This window comes from Callospermophilus lateralis, unplaced genomic scaffold (genome assembly GCF_048772815.1).
Source record: "Callospermophilus lateralis isolate mCalLat2 unplaced genomic scaffold, mCalLat2.hap1 Scaffold_1775, whole genome shotgun sequence".
NCBI lineage: Eukaryota > Metazoa > Chordata > Mammalia > Rodentia > Sciuridae > Callospermophilus > Callospermophilus lateralis.
In genome coordinates, this window is record NW_027512825.1 from 126740 (window position 1) to 140283 (window position 13544).

Here is a 13544-nt window from a genome sequence, read left to right on the forward strand (position 1 = left end):
CCTTTCCAAGAATTTTGTATGTTTAATAAAGCACTTCACCAGATTATTAACAGATTTAAGTTTCCTGAAAGGTCTCAGGGAAAAGTATATTTATTTTCGAATATATAGAAACTTATTTATAAATATATTTAGTATCTTAGCCATTAAATTATCTTTGAAAACAAAGTATTCTCTAGCAGAATAATTATCTAACTTGTAAATCTAGGTATACTTAAAAGTCCTAGAATAATACACTGACTCTCATGCGGGTAAAAATTCAAAGTTGGTTGGAAATCCAAATATTCTTTGAATCTTAATTTCATTGAGGGTACATATTTCCAGGCCACATGGCTATCAAAGTTCATGTATAAAATTCATAGTTTTCCATTCTAAAGTGACATATATTTCACAGAACATGCAGGATGTTTGCTTTAATCAATTGGCAAAAGTTACATGACCCTCTTTGAAACATGTTTTCAGTAGTTATTTTTCCCAGTGAGAACAGAGTTTGGTTGGGACATAAAATGGAAGGAACTGTGAAGGCATAACCCAGGGCTACTAATGTGCTCCAAACCCTTGAACTTAATTCACCCAACTCAAACTTCTTGGCTTCCAAAGCCTCATCTTTCTAAGTTTATAACAAAAATTTGCAAGGCTGTTGGGAGTGCGTGCCTTAACTGTGTACACATGCTCTTTCTCCTCCTCGCTTTTTTGAAGACATTTAAAAAATTTGTCCTTTTTATTTTTTTTTTAATTTTTATTTTTGAGAGAGAGAGAGAATTTTTTAATATTTATTTTCTAGTTTTCAGCGGACACAACATCTTTGTTTGTATGTGGTGCTGAGGATCGAACCCGGGCCGCACGCATGCCAGGAGAGCACACTACCGCTTGAGCCACATCCCCAGCCCTGTCCTTTTTAGATATACATGATATAGAGTGTATTTTGACAAATTATATACATATGGAGTATAACTTATTCTAATTCAATTCTGGTTTTTGAGGTTGTTCAGGATATGGAGTTTCACTGGTGGTATTCATATATGAACATAGAAAAGTTATGTCCAATTCATTCTGCTGTCTTTCCTATTCCCATTCCCACTCCCTTCCCTTCATTCCTCTTTGTCTAATCCCTTGCTTTAAAGAATATTTTCACTAAGGGAAATAACTGGTGCTAGGATGCTAGGAGATGCAAAATAAACCTTTGTTATGATTTCTAATTCTAGTGGTAGGATACTAAACTTCTATAGAATTCTTATGAATGAACAATCACATATTAAAAGGATGAATTTTTACAATTAAGATACATTCATGATTTCAGAATTTTTTTAACTTTTATATAGCATCAATTACCACAACCAAGAATATTGGTCACCATTGTGGAAAATTCAGCAAAAAGCTATTTTTAGATCACATCTGTAATTTTACCATTGTTCTTAATGTTTAAGAAACCAAATGATCCTCTGTTTGCAGTGACCAGTTACATATTTTATAAGGGACTTTATTCTGTTATAAGAAAATTTATTGTCACCAAACTCAAATCCCAACATTAATGAAAAGCCACAAGTCACAGAATCTAAGGAGTGTTGTCTAGCCACCTGTTATACTCAAGTGTGATTCACAGACCAGAGTTGGCATCATTGGCCGGTTTGAAAAGCTAGCTCCTCAACCCCATGCTGGACCTCCAGAATCAGCACCTGGATTTTCACCAGGTTATTTGTGTGGCACATTGATCATTGAGAAGCACTGCTCTTCCCACCTGATGAAGTAACTCCTTCTCCATCTACTGGTTCATTAAACTCAAGTTCTAGATAAAGATACTTGTTTTTTTTACATTTTCTACCATCATTTACGAGTTGAAGGTGTTGAACACATGTGTTGGTTCATTTCACAGTGCAGCCATCGAGCTCCATTCCACCTTTCAACACAGAGGTCACTGAGACCACCATTGTGATCACATGGATCCCTGTTCCAAGGATTGGGTTTAAGGTAAACTGCAAATGTTCCTAAATTCTTGCAATGCAGGCTTGATAGAGCCATCCTATTTTTGCATGCAGTAGATAGAAGTGGTTCAGGAGAGGAGACCTGGGTGTTGTCACCTGCCTCTGTTCACACCTGGAGGATCCCCTTGCTTACCTTGTTCAGTTGCTGCAAGGATGGACTGAGGGTGTGTGTGTGCTTTGCAAAGGAGAAAACATTAGCATGGACCTGTTAGTTGTTGCTCTTTTTATTTTCTCTATCCTTTCCCCCAGGGAACTACATTTAAGAAAAATGTAGGAGAACTCCATTTGATATGTTGTTCTAAATGGGTGCCAAGCAGTTCACAAAAGCCAATTTGGGGAGGACAATTAAACTTGGAGTCATTTAAAAATCACACTTTCATTCAATCAGTTTCCTTTTGACTTGTTCAAAGCCCCATCGGTAAATCTCTTTAATAGAGTTTAAGATTGAGGTCTCCCCTGTAGATATCTGGATTCATGTTCTTTAAAGTAATGATATTAGGGAAATGATGAATACAAATGAATATGCTTGAAAGAATTACTTTTGTTGTTTATGTAGAGAATGGAGGAAGAAATAATTCATCAAGACTGGAAATTAAGACTAAACCCCCAGGATTGTTTTAAAAATAAGCCAGAGGTCATTTCCTTTTTGAGTATGTAATGGCCATATTGATGATTAGGCCTCTTATTGAGACTCCTTTTTGAAGTGTGCCAACGTACCTTGTGGATTTCCTTTAATGGCATCAATCTAACCTTCAGATGCTGTGTAGCATATGAAGGATTTTTCTGAGGTCTAACACCATTTCATAACACCATAACTATGGGCACATTTATTTTAATTCTTCTTTTGGAACATATCCTGCAGCTGGAACTATGAACATAATGTCTTCAACAGGAGGGTTTGTGTGTGTGTGTGTGTATGTGCATGTGTGTGTGTGTGTGTGTGTGTGTGTTTTAATAAGAGGTACTACAGAGGCTGGTGCCCTGAAATGGCAACTGAAAAGTGAACTAGATGTAAATAACTCATTTAATAGAGTGCCTAGGGAATTTCCTCTCACACAAAAGAAAATAGAAGTGAACTATATCATGTGGCCCAAAGCCCCCTGTTTATACCAGAAGGTCCTTTATCAAGCAAATCAGCATTTTTAATAGAAGGTTCCAGGCATTTCTCTGGAACCTTCCATCACAAACTACCTTAGTGCCATTTGGAAGATACCTTAGTGCTATTTGGAAGATACCTCTTCCACCCTGGGTCCAATCTAGGGAATTTCCAGCTGAGGTTGGAAATAGAGCTACGGCACGTCCCCAGTGCCTCCCCAGTGAAAGTACATTGTGTGTTTCTGAGGAGCCATGATATATAAAGTCTAACCACAACCTCTCAACATGTATCTAGATTATAATTTAACTATTATTTAACCAGAAATGCTTGTCCTTTGTGTTTATGTGCTCTCCTCCCTCTAGCTGGGTGTGCGACCAAGCCAGGGAGGTGAGGCCCCACGAGAAGTGACTTCAGACTCAGGAAGCATTGTCCTGTCTGGCTTGACTCCAGGAGTGGAATATGATTACAGCGTCCAAGTCCTGAGAGATGGGAAAGAAATCGAACAGCCGATTGTCAACAGAGTGGTGACACGTAGGGAGAGTTCTTGTGTTTTTTTCTTTTCTTTTAGCTTTTCAAACTGTTCTACTTTTAAAAATCTGTCAATAGCACTATTTATAAGAATAGTATGGGGGGAAAATCTTATCCCGACCTACTATTTAGAAATTTGGAAGAGCGGATCCAACCCATGCCAGGTATTTTGGGGCATAAGATATGTTCTTTCCATGTCAAGAGTATTTGCAAGCTGGAAAGTTGGAAATAATTCCATTAGTAGTACAAAATAATCGTGCACCATGTTTTCATACTATGACTTCTATAATTTCACCAATTCTGGAAGGAAGGCAGGGAGGGATAAAGGGAAAAGAAAGAAGGGGAAGAAACATTCCTCTGGCCAAGTCCTTTGTGTGAGCTCTCATTTTTAATTTAACATTTTCTTTTTGCATAGCACTGTCTCCACTGACCAACTTGCACCTGGAGGCCAACCCTGATACTGGCGAGCTTACTGTGTCCTGGGAGAGGATCACCACCCCAGGTAGGACTGGGACCAGTTGGAGGGTTTCCAAAACCAAGATTTTATACTAAACCAAAGTTTCAGCTAATGTTGGTTGCATCCATACCTGTTATACTTAACTTGAGGAATATATCTAGTTTATTACTTAACTCGTACTTATTTTACTGTTAAAATTTTTGTAAGAAGTAGCTGGGTGCAGTGGCACATGCCTGCAATCCCAGTGACTTAGGAGGCTGAGGCAGGAGGATGGTGAGTTCAAAGCCAGCTTCAGCAACTTGGTGAGGCCCTTAGCAATTCAATAATACCCTGTCTCTAAAATAAAATGTAATATTAAAAAAAAATAAAGAGGCTGGGATATAGCTCAATTGATAGAGTGCTTGCCTCACATGCATAAGGCCCTGGGTTCAATCCCAAGGATTTCAAATAAAAAAATAAAATAAAGGCTGCAGATGTGGCTCAGGGGTACATTGCCCCTAATTGCCCCTAGGTTCAATCCCTGGTACAAAAATAAAAACCTGTAAGAAGTATTTTTTGCACACCTCTACTGCTATGTGGGTATAAAACTGAGGTAATTATCTCTAAGTCTGATCAGTTTATACAATCACACAAGGTAAAAGTAGCTCAAAATATCCTTTCTAATCTCCCTCTGAAGTCTAGAATGATTTTGGTGTTTTTTTGTTTGTTTGTTTGTTTTTAAATATATGAACACATAGTTTAAGCCAAAGCTACCCAGTTTCCAACTGAGTTACTCTGGTTTTGAAACTTTCTGCTGGGGAGTTTCATGCTGGCTGGCAGCTAGTCATTAATCTCCAGTCTCAATGGCCTCATCAGATGATCACAAGCCAATACAATGACCTAAATATTTTTTCCCATCCAGCTGGATTTCCTTGTATAACACTTTAGTGTTCACCTTGTTCCTAATGATAAAATAGACCCTTGTTTCCTTGTCCTTTGGAAAGTTTAACATCATCACTCTTCCACCTCTTATCTTCGGGTCCTGAAGATCTCTAGTTGTCACCATCTACTTGAATCTCTCCCTTCTCTCCCTCAATTCTTTTACTGCCCAATTTCCATGATTCCTGAAGTCTTAAATAATTTATAGACTTTTTCTAGAATGAATGGCATCACCTTGGTTTCTCTTCCTGAAAATCCCATAGGTCGAGAGAGTGTTTTGTACCATGCAGGTAAAATGGGATGGCCCTCAACAGTCCTACTGAGACTTGATCATTAAGAGAAAGCTGGGGAGAGTGGTAGGAGGAGAGGAATTTGGTCATCATTTCCCCTTTTTCCAAGATTTCCTTTCTTTTCTGTTGTTACTGAAAGGTAGCTTTATTTTTTGTAGTTGACCCACAAAATTTGTACCTATTTTGGGTGTACAGTAAAATAATTTAATACATAGATACAGTCTGTAATGATCAAATAAGCTTCTCCATCTCCTCTTATTATTTCTGTGTGTTGGGCATCTTCAGTCTCTTCTAGTTAGTTCAAAATATATTATAAATCATTATAGACTATAGTCACCCTGCTGGGCTGTAGAACGCTAAAACGAATCCCTCCTATCTACCTGTATTCTGGCACCATTTTCTTACCTACCTACCTTTTTATTTTTCTTCCTTCCCTCCTTGTTTCTTCCTTCCTGCCTTTTTTCTTTCTGTTTTTGGTAACAGGAATTAAGCCCGGGGTGCTTAACCACTGAGCCACATCATCAGCCCCCTTTTTAAAAAATTTTTATCTTGAGACAGGGTCTCACTAAGCTGCTTAGGGCTTCATTTAATTGCTGAGGCTGGCCTCAAACTTAAGATCCTCCAGCCTCCCAAACTGGCTGTCACTGTGCCCGGCCCATTATCTAACCTTTCTGTATCTCCCTTCCTTGCTACTCTTCCTAGTCTTTAGTGATCTCCATTCTACTCTCTTCTTCTATAAGATCAACATTATAATTTCCACAAATGAATGAGAATACACAGTTTTGTCTTTCTGTTCTGAGCTTATTTTATTTAACACAAGATTTTCTTGACTGTACTCAAACTCTTGGTCAACCTCAAAGGGTTGAATAGCAGTAGAATCCTTAATAAACATTCAATCTCCTTCGTCAGTTCACCATGGAGTCTTGTTTAATCCTCTGTGGGTCATCAATGCTCTGTGGTAACTTCCTCCTTTCTGTTCTTTCCAGGTATCACTGGCTATAGAATCACCACCACCCCTACAAGCGGACAGCAGGGTAATGCTTTGGAAGAAATGGTTCGTGCGGATCAGAGTTCTTGCACTTTTGAAAATCTGAGTCCCGGCCTGGAATACAATGTCAGTGTTTACACTGTCAAAGATGACAAGGAAAGTGTCCCTATCTCTGATACCATCATCCCAGGTAATAAAAAAATAAGCTGTTCTCCTCAGAGTGGCAGTTTCAATAAGAAGGGATTAGAATCTTAATCCCCAGATGGCTGAGTGTGTCAAGTGTGTTTGGGATTTAATGCCAACCTCCCAACCGCACTTTCCAAAACTACGCAGTCAAAATGACTGTTTGGACAAAGGCTTGCTGATAACACTACTTCACTGTCTATGCTTCACTGGGATGCTCTTTGTTGCTATGAGTATGTAATGGAGTGGCAACCGTGGCATGAACTCTCTACTGTTTGCTCACGTGGAAATTATTAAAATGTCATGTGTCTGTACTCAGTACTGACGGCCTAAAAGTAATATGGTAAATGCATCCCATCGGGACATCTGTGCCTGATTTTACAGTCAGTTTCTGCTTTTAGCAGCCATCTATAAAATATTTTTTTGTCTCCATGTGTGAGCACAGATATAATGTATGGTTGACAATATCCAGTTCCTTATCTTGCAACTTCAAAGTCTTTTTTAAAATTGGAGGAGGGAAAAGAGGATGAAGAAGGAAATCAAGGCCACACCCACAGGGCATTCCTTCTTATGAATTGAAAGAAAAGACCTATCTAGGGATACATTCATTGTTTGTCCAAAATTGGATGATGACAGAATGAAATTACTGCACAGACTGTTTCCCCTTTGGCACTGTTTGGTATGTGTTTACTAATGCTAATTAAATAACTTTGATTATGAATTAAAAGATTGGCAGTGGCCTTGGACGCAAGCCTGTCTGTCCTTGGCCCGAATGTGCTTTTTTGGGAAAGGCACTTTTCACACCGTACATCCATAATGCATTAGTATTATCACCATGATGTTGACATGAGTTTTGTATGAGGCAAAAACCAATTCATCAGCCAGTTTTTTAAAACCTTCATGCAAGCTTTGATTTTCCTACTGAGACATCTTGAGATTTTTTTTTTTAAATCATTGCTGATACTTAATGTGGATATTGTGTCTGGGTTCATGGTTTTGACATCCTAAACTGGCCTATGATTTTTAGGAATCTGAGAAGTCAAACTTTACTGTTTAGAAGTCAAACTTTACTGTTTCCAAATGCAAGAAAATCCCTAAAAGAATATTGTAACCTGTTTTATTTTCCCAGGAAAGCAAACTATTCATGATACTTAGGACATTTTTTCAGATCATTTGAAATAGATTGCATATTACCATCATTGCTTTACCATTCTATCAGTTTGACTATAGATAACCTGATATACACTGCTTTATTTTTTCCTCTTTTTTTTTTTGCTTCTCTTTTCCTGTTGCCCCCTCTTCGCTTTGTAACTAAATAGAGGTGCCCCAACTCACTGACCTAAGCTTTGTTGATATAACCAATTCAAGCATCGGCCTGAGGTGGACCCCGCTAAACTCTTCCACCATTATTGGGTACCGCATCACAGTAGTTGCAGCAGGAGAAGGGATCCCTATTTTTGAAGATTTTGTGGACTCCTCAGTAGGATACTACACAGTTACAGTGCTGGAACCCGGCATTGACTATGACATCAGCGTTATCACTCTCATTAATGGCAGAGAAGTGCCCCTACTACACTGACACAGCAAACGGGTGAATTTTAAAAACTTCTGTGTTTGACACATGGATGGTGTTGCATGCTGCCAACAGCCACTCTGGTTAAATATGAATGTTTCAAGGGAGAAGCCAGAAATTGGCCACAGAGATGAAGACGGGAGGGATTGAGCCTAAGGAATCTAAAGCATATGCCTGACTAATTGAAGTCGTATGCAAAGAGTCTTAAGTGCACTTTCATTTAAACTGCAAGTATGCATAAAACTAGAGGAATCTAGATGTCGGATCTAGTAAATACAAACCAGCAGAGGTGAGTTAAATTTGTAGACCTAGCATTTTTTAAAAAATTCCTAACATAAATACCAAATTTTAGGATGAACACCAGTTCATGCTGAAAGGTACTTCCAGAATATGCCATTACACTCTTCCTTCTACCTCTGGATAAACTCCACCATGTTCCTTTTTTGTAGCTGACTAAAAAGCCATCAAAATTTACAGTAGAACGGAAGGGGTTGTTTTGATGTACAAGAAAAATAAACTTCAGCATATGCTAGATTTTGTTGCTATCATAAGGTAAAGGAACTCCTTTTTAACCACAGTCTGGGAACCAGCATGCAACATCTTAAAGGTTCTCTGCCCTGCATTGGAAGAAACATGCTGAGAACCAATTTGCATGAACCCTTCTCACTTGTAAGTAGAATTCACGGAATGAAATTGTGGCTATGCCATTAGATCATAGATATTTCATGTCTGGGGGACATTTAGGACCTTCTTGTCTTTTGTCTGTGTGCATGTGTGTTTGTTTTTTTTGGAACATACCCGCTATGTTTCTTTTTGCTCTGTGGCAACTTAAGCCTCTTTGGCCTGGGATAAAAGAATCTTAAGTGGTATTCATCATGTATGTAAAAATCAACCTATTTAAAAGTAGATTAAAATGATTCTTTAGAACACATCGATGATGGCAGAAAGGTTAAAGGGGCCTAACATTACTGAATGTAGTGTTTGATTTTTTAACAGTAGTCTACCATGACTTAGATTAGATTTAGATTAGACTATTTGCATGATTATGACTCTGTTTCCTTTAGGCATGAAATATTGATTTTTTTACCTTTTCAGTGGATTTGTGAGCTTTGACTTTAAAAATCATATTAATATAATCTTCCTTTTTATTTGAAACCAGCTGTTCCTCCTCCCATGGACCTGAGATTCACCAATGTTGGTCCAGACACTATGCATGTCACCTGGGCACCCCCTTCATCTATTGAGCTGAGCAACCTGTTGATGCGCTACTCACCTGTGAAAAACGAGGACGATGTTGCAGAGTTGTCGATTTCTCCATCAGACAGTGCAGTGGTCTTAACAAGTAAGCAGTCGGGTACATCTGTTGAATAAACACTAGCCTGGAGCAGATGTATTAATTCTCAAAGAGAATTAACGCAGAAGATCTGCAGACGAGCTCCAAACTAAAGTCTTCTGTAAATTCTGAAAGACGTAATACTTATTGCTATCTCAATATACTGTTGATATCTACAACTTTAGTGGAAAACCCTAAAAGTAATGTTCCAAGACTTCAAACACATTCTGCTTTCAACTAAACACATAAAATAAGTGAATTTCAAGAGAAATTATTTGACTAAATCTAAGTGTTTAGAAGAGAAAAAAAAATGAAGATTGAAAATAGTGTCCCCATATCTGTTGTGTTGTCATTTTTTCTTGTTAAAGTATCAGCAGATAATCTACTTATCATTTGAAAACTTAAAAACAGTGACTGATTGCTTGGGATAGATCAGGATATTGTGAGGACAGAAGTTTAATTTGTACTTCAAAAAGCATCTGTTGGCAGGATTTCTCAGAAGGCTGAGGTCCTAGAAAACAACTGACATTAAACAAGTTATGGAAATTGTCTCTTTCTAGTCCCTGCCATTTTGAAACAGAATATTTTTTAAAGAAAATAAGAGTAGGCTGCAATGAGGTGCTGTGTTTCACATAAACATTTCTTATTATATTTCACTATTGTGGTACAATGTGTGAGAACATCAAAGATTCCACATAAGCAGAAATGGCTTACATTTAGGGACATTCCTCAATGATGGTCTGAAAACATCCTCTTCCTTTCCAACATGTTCTAGAAAGCAAAACACAAAGAAAGGCAGCTATGTGTGACCATGATCTTGATTTCTTACTTGCTGGCTGGTGAAAGAGAACATCCTTATATTTGCATGATAGCGTCCACAGCACTATTTTTGTTGTAGAGCATTCTGGAACCATTGGTGACCTCATCACCTGATATACACTAAACCCTGCATTGCATGTTGGTTCCTGATCAACCAATACCTATTACATGTTCATGTGTTCTAAGACCTTCTGGTCCTAATGCTATGACCTCAAGGTAGCCATTTCCCCCTTAGAGAATTATTATTATCCTGTTTTAAAGATGAAACAACTGAGGTCCCCAGTTGTTAAGTTACATTGCCTCTGGCAACTAGGAAGGAAGATGTGAAGTTCCAGCATTTAGCCCTCCCTTCTGGTCCTTTTCCAAACCTTGCAGGACCCTCTGCAGAAAGACTGAAGAGTCAACAGTATATAGGGGAATGAGGGTATAGTGAGCAGAAGTTCAAAGGTTGGAAAGCTTCCTCTGTACCCTTTGGCTATATCAAAATGGGAGAAAGGGTTACTCATGGATGTAGGCTAAACTTTTAAAATATATTAATATGGCTCAATTGATTGTTATCCCTTTATCACGTTACCCTTTTCCAATAAAGCTTCATTATTAAGACCATTGGTCCTGACCTGGGTCAATCACTGAATGATCCTGGGCAAGTCATTTAAAAATGATCATTTCTGTTTGCCTCAGCTTTCTTCTTTGTAAAGTGGGGGGCGGTTGTCACCAACCAAACGTCCAGTGGTACTGGTTATATTTTTTTATGTTAAATGTAGTGAAGGTTCCATAAGTTAAATATATGTCAAAACTTGTCAAACTACATATATTAATATTTGCAGTATATTGTGTCATTATAAAACTGCTTTAGAAAATAGTGAACCACCATGTAGAGTCTTGGGGAGGGCTCGGTGATCACCCATGATACCATAGCAGTTGTCTCCTGTGCTCCCAGTGGTCACACTATCAGGTGCAGATAGAACTAAGTCATACAGAGGAAGAACTTAGGACAGGGCTTAGAGAAGACTCAGGGCAAGGTGACCCTTCATCATCACCTGCTTACAGACCGTCTCCAGGTATCCATGTTTACATAGTTGTAAGTAGTTTGCAGGACTAAAAGCTTGTATATGGTTTCGGTTGAAATAGTCCCAGGAGTACTTTGGTTTTTCCTACCTTCAAGCACAAGTGTAAAATGAGTCTCACTTGCCTCTTCAGACCTCTTGCCTGGGACTGAATATTTAGTCAGTGTTTCCAGTGTCTACGAACACCACGAGAGCATACCTCTTAAAGGAAGACAGAGAACATGTGAGTCTTGGAGCAACATGCTTATCAAGTAGCTCTTGCCTACCGATTTTAAAAAAAACAAAATGAAACACTACTTCTAAATATACACCTTGTCTTTTGTGGTGATTATGGTGTGGGCAGCCTTGTCATTACTTTTTCTTCAGTGGTCTTAAAAATTAAAAGACACCTCACTCAACAATTAGTAATTTATAATTAGCAATTCAGTCAGTGACATTCTACTCCTGCTTCCACAGTGGACTGAAATTAGTTCAGAAACTTTGCTGTCTATGCTTTAAAAAACAGAAAAACAAAAACAAAACAACAAAATGAAACTCCCAAGAAGAATATCTCATAAACTCTATTATTTTAGAGTTACTGGACATTTCTTTTCATTATACAGTATGTTCTTTCTTAAATATGAATGCTTTTAATTGTTTTCCCTTAAAAAAGCCTATTTTAGTGTGTTTAGTTCTTCATAGTCCAAAAAGGACTTCCCAAAAGGAAGTTGATATATCACAATTTTGTTTGAGTATAGTATTAAATAGAATTAGTGAATATTTCAACTCAAATAAAAATTTGCTGTAAGTCCCAGAAGGGTTAAATAATTTGAATATGGGTTAAATAAAATGAACACTGAATTCTTATTAATTTTCAAAAGTTCTCAATTCATAAAGGATTACCTGCATTGGATCTATCCAGGATAATGTCTTCAGTTTTAGAAAATTTATGTCCAGCTTCATCACCACTAACTCTGTTGACAAATTAGTCTCTTCTTGGGCACAGAAAGCTTCTTTGGTATCTTCTTTAACTTGACAGTGGGCAGATCTTGTCTTACTTTGAGAGATACAGGATGGAACTGGACTATTTGAACATTGAAACACTTGAAAATATTACTTCCCACAGTATTTTAAACACTGGTCTTCAAATGTGATACAGAGACTACTGTAATGATGTGTATACATAACAGGGATTGCTTAGAAAAAGAAAAATGCATGAATTGGCTATTTTGAACTGAGAATATATGATTTTGAAATTCATCTGTGGCTTTGAATCAGTGCCTCATAACCTAAGATTCAGGGCACTTCACTACATTGATGAGAAATGATAAAAAGTTGGGTGGATGTAACTCCCTCCCACCTTCCTCACATGTTAAGCTCATGGTATCTTGTCTTTTTTCTTCCCCTCTTCCTCTCATGGGTGGAAAATATAGGTCTTGATTCCCCATCTGGCATTGAATTTTCTGACATCACTCCCAAGTCTTTCACTGTCCACTGGATTGCTCCTCGAGCTGCCATCACTGGCTACTGGATTCGCCATCATCCTGAGCATAGTGCTGGGAGATCCCGAGAAGATAGAGTGCCCCCCTCTCGGAATTCCATCACCCTCACCAACCTCAATCCAGGCACAGAATATGTGGTCAGCATTGTTGCTCTTTATGGCAGAGAGGAGAGTTCCCCCTTGATTGGCCAACAGTCAACAGGTAACTTGTAGTCTGTTCTTCAGAGCAACCCAGGCTTTCCCATACAGTCGGTACAGTCTATGAAATAACTTAGCTTTATGTAGGCAGAGTCATCTTCTCCCCCCAAAATAGATCATGGTTAAAGACACAGAGAGGCCAGTGAGAGAATGTGTGGAGGAAAATCTCCCTCTTAGAATATAGTGAAGAAAATAATTTCTTTATCCCAAGAAATTTCTCACCTGATTTAGATATTTATATGTTTATAATTATAAAAGTTTTATTTAAAATACAGAAAACCATTTCAAAGTTCTCTTAAAAATATAATGTTAGTATAACAGTGTCATTATTCTTGGAAGATAGATGCTGAAGCACTTAGGGGAGAAGTGTCATCTTGATGTCTCTATCTTAGTCTGAAATGATGTTAATCATTTTAGGTTATTAATGTTAAGAGAGAAGCAAATGTTGCAAATGTTTCCAAATAGTAGACACTTAAGAGGAGGACAGGTGGCTATTCATTGTTATTATTTTTGTGACTTTTCTATGGTCTTACTAAAATAAAAAGTGGAAGGAACAAAATCCTTCAATAAACTTGAAACAATCATTTTATCACAATTTGAATAGTCTCTTAACCACTTTCCTTGAATTGTTCATA

General features: G+C 37.9%; 1 protein-coding gene across 1 annotated transcript in view; it reads left to right on the forward strand.

Annotated features, from left to right (window-relative positions):
• The first annotated feature begins 242 nt into the window (after positions 1–242).
• The window catches only part of LOC143640313 (fibronectin-like), a 32817-nt gene continuing 19515 nt past the window's right edge, over positions 243–13544 (forward strand). Inside the window, 11 exon segments of the mRNA XM_077108159.1 lie at positions 243–248; positions 1601–1688; positions 1871–1965; positions 3438–3606; positions 4019–4105; positions 6255–6446; positions 7759–7992; positions 7995–8030; positions 9172–9354; positions 11365–11454; positions 12644–12913. Of these exon segments, the coding sequence (XP_076964274.1) occupies positions 243–248; positions 1601–1688; positions 1871–1965; positions 3438–3606; positions 4019–4105; positions 6255–6446; positions 7759–7992; positions 7995–8030; positions 9172–9354; positions 11365–11454; positions 12644–12913 (1450 nt within the window).